We start from the raw sequence: 4893 nt of genomic DNA on the forward strand, positions 1-4893 counted from the left end.
AGCGTGCCCGGTGGGGCAGCCTCGGGCGGCACTGGCCGTGCCCTCCTGGCCCCCCCTGCCCGCCCGCGGAGGTGTCGGGGCCTTCCCCAGGGCAGTGCTGACTGGCAGCGAGTGCAGTGACAGAGCTGAGGATTTGCACCCTTTAGGTTTAAGGACGTGCACGGGCAAGCTCCTGGGAAATCGTGTTATGCTTGGTTTGTCTTACAAAAAGTGCGAGGAGATGTTTTGGTGAGCTGACAGCTAAACCACCCTCGAGACACTTTTTCATCCAAGCCGCCCTTTCCCATTCTGGCAGCGCTTCTCTGCGCCATTTCTAACTTTGCTCACTTGGTTTAAAGCCTTGATGGGCCCGGCTGGCCGGCGCAGCGGGGGCAGGAGGGGCTCCCTGCCCACCCTTTGCTGGCCCCAGCCTGCCCGCCTCCCCGCAGGAGCACTGGGGCTGCGCCAGTCTGCCCAGTACCACCCGGCAGGGAACTGGGCTAAAGCACTTCTGTGCTGAATCTTTAATGGTCTGTCTTACCTGAGTTTTGTTCTTGTTTTCCTGCATGGCGCTCTCGGTTCTGGACGTTCTGGGTCTGTGTCTCCGTTTAGACTTGCGTGAGTCCCCGTGCCCGCGGCAGGAAGGCTGGGGCTGCCAGCAGGGATTCCTCAGCCTGAGGGTTCAGGGTCTTTTCGGAAAATGAGCTTCTTGGCACGAAAAGAACTAGGACGTGTATGTCCTGACACTGAAGTTCTTTCCAAGTCAGTGTTTCTGTGGCAGAGGGGATGTTCCTGTGGTTGCTGTGAGTATTTAAAATGCAGCTGCACAACAGAGATTGATTTCCATGGACCTTACCTTAGGGATTTACAGGATCTCCAGCCAATCTGACCCCCGGGCAGGGTTCCCCCCTCCCAGTCGCAGCATCATGCACCGCTGCATTTTTTCCCTGCCCGGTGCCGCTCTTGGTGTCAGCGCGGGGGCACCCGCCCCTGGCTGGGGAGCAGCCCCCGACAGCGGGGACGGAGCAGAGGGGCTCTGCCACCCCAGCGCCGCCGAGGCTGAGAACCACTTAATATGCAGGACCCGGGGAGGGCGTCAGTGAAATGGTAAATACAGCAGCAGAATAAACCAGACATAATCTTCAGCAAAAGCAAGAAGTCCCGGCGATGAGCATTTTGGTGGCAAATCTGCAGACTCTCGGCACACGAGGCTACGAGCAATTTGCATCCAAACTCTGCTCCCAAGTCCTTCAGCTGAAAAAGGCTAAATCTGTGCGGGAGAGCGGGAATGCTGCCTGAGAGACGCCTCAATCAGTGGATCGACTTTTTTGCCTTCGTATTTCGCCTATTTCACCCATTTTTCCTCTGCAGGAGAATGCAAATGCTGTTTCCTACTGTCCGCTACCTTCCCTGCAGCTCTTGCGGGGGCGAGTACAGAGCAGTGGATGTTGTGTGCACCCAGAGGCGCGGAATAACCGCACGGGGAGGCACTAGAAGGAATTTAGCCCTGGAAGGTAAAGTAATCTCACGCAGAGATACCAAGGGTCTTTGCGCTGCCTTCCTGGTGCTGGACGCTACCTGTGGGGCCTTTCCGCTGGTCCTGCTTTGCAAAAGCACGTGGCATCCTTGCTTTTCTGTAAGCAGGTGAATTGGTTTTGGTCAGCTTTTTCTGGAGGGAAAAACGAGGGATTGGCCCCTGGCTGAGAGCCGGGCAGCCACACAGGGACGCTGAACCGAAGAGCTGGCAACAGAGTAAGCTGTTGGAGATGATCAAATAGAATGGAAAATATTCCAGAGCTGCCAATGCGTCTGACGGTGCGCGGCTTATCAGCTTGATAGCTTTTATATGGGAGTAGCTCAGAGCTGCTGAGATTACCCACGATTTTCATAACACATATTGGACCAGCAGCCGTGTCCAAATGGGAGGGACCTGCATGTGCCAGAACAAGGGCGCTCAGGCGTCAGCAAGCATCTGCTGTGGCAGAAGACCAAAACCAGCAAAGGCTAATTCATCGATGGCTTATTATTTGAATTTGTGTCCCTGTCCTGAGCGCGGGCTGCGATGGGCTCGTCTGCTGCCTCCTCTCCCCGGGCTGCCTGTCGGGCAGTCACTGGCATTTCACGCTGCCCGCGGGTCAGGTCCAACTCGATCAGCATCGGTTTATTATGAGATGCCTGGAGTGATTTTACTCATCGTGTCTGTCTCAAAACAGTTCAAGAGAATGTTTAAATATTATTTCTGGCTCCTTCAGCTGCTCACTCCAACAGCTTTTTCATGGAAGTTTCCATGCTGCTCTGTCAAATGGTAAGATTTTTTTCCCACTGATTTACATTGGCCTAAAAACATTGAAGTAGACTGAAAAAAAGAAAATATTTTCTTTGTGCTTTCAAGGCATTTCTGTGTGAAACGGCCAGCTCCTGCTGGGCCCATGGCACGGATAACTAGCAGCAGAAGGGAGCTGACAGCAGCTTGGTGCGGTGTTACCTGCCAGTGTGACCTCTGCCGGGGGGATAAACACGTTTCAGCAGAGGGGCTGTGAACGCTTTGACTAATGAAAGGTTATTAGCATTTCCCTGTTGTCTTTTGGGCTTGGAAGGCAGCGACCGAAGCCCTCGGCGTCGCTGGCTGCCCTGCAGCGCACGAGGCTGCTGCGCTTTGCTGGCCAAGAGGCGGCAGCGGGGCGGTGGGACCATCGTTAAACCGGAGGCTTTTAGCCAACAGCTAATGACGTGAAGCAAAGCCAGCGCCTCTGAATCAGCCTCTGCTGCCTCGGGTCTGTGAATCGCACCACGATTTATACGTGTTCACAAAAAATAACGGGTGCTGCAGGGCTGACCCAGCACCCCCTTACAGACGCTCCCGTGCTCCGCCCCTGTGAAATCCTCCGGCTGCTTTGATCCCGAGCCTGATTTTTCTCTGGCGGATGAGCGGCAATAGCAGCCGGGATGAGAGCTCTGACCTCCGTCTCACCCAGCCCCGCTGCCACCTCCCAGGACGCCGCTCCAGCCCCCTCGGCCCATCGCGCTCGAGCAGGCGGGAGCATTCTGCCTCACCGCTCGCTGCCGGCCAAGGGCGGAATTTGGCTGCGCAGCCCGAGAAGGTGATGCTCTCTAGCTCCTGAGTCCTACAGCATTCAGGTGAAAGCAGAGGTTTTTCTTTTTCTTTTTTTTTTATATGGTGCTGTTATTGTGGAAATAGTTTAAGTTGCTTTTTATTCAGTAGCAGCCTGTGTGGATGGTGCTTGGCTATAGACTCACTGCCCTTTGCTGTTCATCGGTCTACCCAAATAAAACACAAACGTGTTGCTGTGGTAATGAAACACACGTCCCCGTTCCTGGGGAGGGGGGGTTAATTGCCGACCAGTAAGCTCATGCCAGGCAGCGTGTGAACCTGGGACAAGATCTGCAGCGTGCCTGAGGGAAGGGGAAAAACAGAAACCTGAAAAAGAAGCAGAAGAGATCACTACATTAATTTTTCACAGCTCGCAGAGAAAGCAGCAGAAACGGACTCCTTAAAGTGAAAAGAATGGGCGCTTAAATGGCAAGGAAATGATTCTGTAAATTCTAGAGCTTTCGGCAAGTGTCAGCCAGTAATCTCACCCATTCAAATACATAAATTCAGAGATTGAGAACGCGTAAGGCCAGCAGAGACCATTACGATCATTTCTTCCGCCCTCCTCCCCCGCGTGGCTCGGGGGTACCTTCAGTGTACGTGTGAGAGTTGCCGAGTGCCAGGTCATGGAGCCTGACTTTTTATTTTACCCGATTCAAAACCCAGACCAGCACAAATCCGGAGCAAGACTGTGGAAATGACACTGCTACAAAACCCCATCTTACAGGAAAAATCAGGCACACGTGTGCATGGTTTTCAGATAACGGCCCATCGGGGTCACCAGAGCTACAAAATGAAGGGCTTCGAACAAACCTGTGACTGCAGGAGGCAAAGCGAGGCATTGGGCTGATGTATAGAATAGATAAATAGGCTCTGCGTGTGCGCGCGCGGGTAAAAACCTCGGTTGCAACAAACCTAATCAACAGGAGAATTCCTAATGTGCAGCGTGGGGCGTACCGGTCGTTGGCCTTCAGCGAGCACCGTGTGCCACGGGCGCCGCGTCAGCGCCGGCGGCAGAGCCTTGGCGCGGGCCTCGCTAAATGGCAGCGCAATTTGTTTTGCCAGGTGCGAAGTTCCCCCAAACTCCCCGGCAATTATTAAACCTCCTGAAACCGCACCGGCGGTACTCAGCCATGACCGTTGCTACCTGCCACTTTTTTCTTTGTTTTTGTTTTTCATCCACAAGGCCGTGTATTTTTAGCCTGATTTTTGTGCTGTCCCCTCTGTGGAATTCAAAGCGCGGGATCTGGCCGTGCCCAGGGCAGCGGCGATGGTGATGATGGTGACGATGCCCATTTCCACGGCAACCCAGCAGAGCCCCGTGCAGAAGGTCGTTCCCATAGCAAAGGGCTGACGAACACCTATACGGAGAAACGGGAACGGGAGCCGGGACCGCGCGGCGATGGCGCAGGTCAATCGCAGGCGGGGGTTTTGGTGGGGCCGTCTTTCCCGATCTCACCGACGCCGTGCCCCGGGTGGTTTTTACGTGAACCCTTCCTGGAAGGGACGGGTGAAGACCCTCACCCAGGTTATGGCGTCGCTCGGTGACACCGCTCGTTCCTCACCGGTGCGAACCACTGATCCCTGTGCCGGGGACTCCGCGTCCCTGCCCTGTCCGCGGGGGTTCACCGGAGGGGACAGACAGACGGAGATGGGTGCCGTTACTTTCGCTCCGGTGGGGAGGTCAGTGCTAGGAGGGAACTTCCGCGGGTGCATGAGAGAGGGGCGAGGCAGGCACCGAAAGCGCCCGGTAGATGCACTCGGCGCTGGGGACTCGCCGCGCCCGGCAGCCCCCCCGAGCG

At 55.4% G+C, this 4893-nt stretch overlaps 2 protein-coding genes across 2 annotated transcripts in view; both read left to right on the top strand.

The window, feature by feature from the left end:
• SRGAP3 (SLIT-ROBO Rho GTPase activating protein 3) overlaps nucleotides 1–4445 on the top strand; it is a 96287-nt gene extending 91842 nt beyond the window's left edge. Inside the window, exon 24 of the mRNA XM_035889464.1 lies at nucleotides 4330–4445. Coding sequence (XP_035745357.1) covers nucleotides 4330–4445 — 116 coding nt within the window. The remainder of the gene's footprint in view (nucleotides 1–4329) is intronic.
• A 48-nt stretch (nucleotides 4446–4493) lies between these two features.
• Nucleotides 4494–4893, top strand: part of RAD18 (RAD18 E3 ubiquitin protein ligase) — a 54107-nt gene continuing 53707 nt past the window's right edge. Inside the window, exon 1 of the mRNA XM_009633819.2 lies at nucleotides 4494–4746. Coding sequence (XP_009632114.2) covers nucleotides 4494–4746 — 253 coding nt within the window. The remainder of the gene's footprint in view (nucleotides 4747–4893) is intronic.

The sequence above is a fragment of the Egretta garzetta genome, unplaced genomic scaffold (genome assembly GCF_000687185.1).
Source record: "Egretta garzetta isolate BGI_Z169 unplaced genomic scaffold, ASM68718v1 scaffold332, whole genome shotgun sequence".
Lineage (NCBI taxonomy): Eukaryota > Metazoa > Chordata > Aves > Pelecaniformes > Ardeidae > Egretta > Egretta garzetta.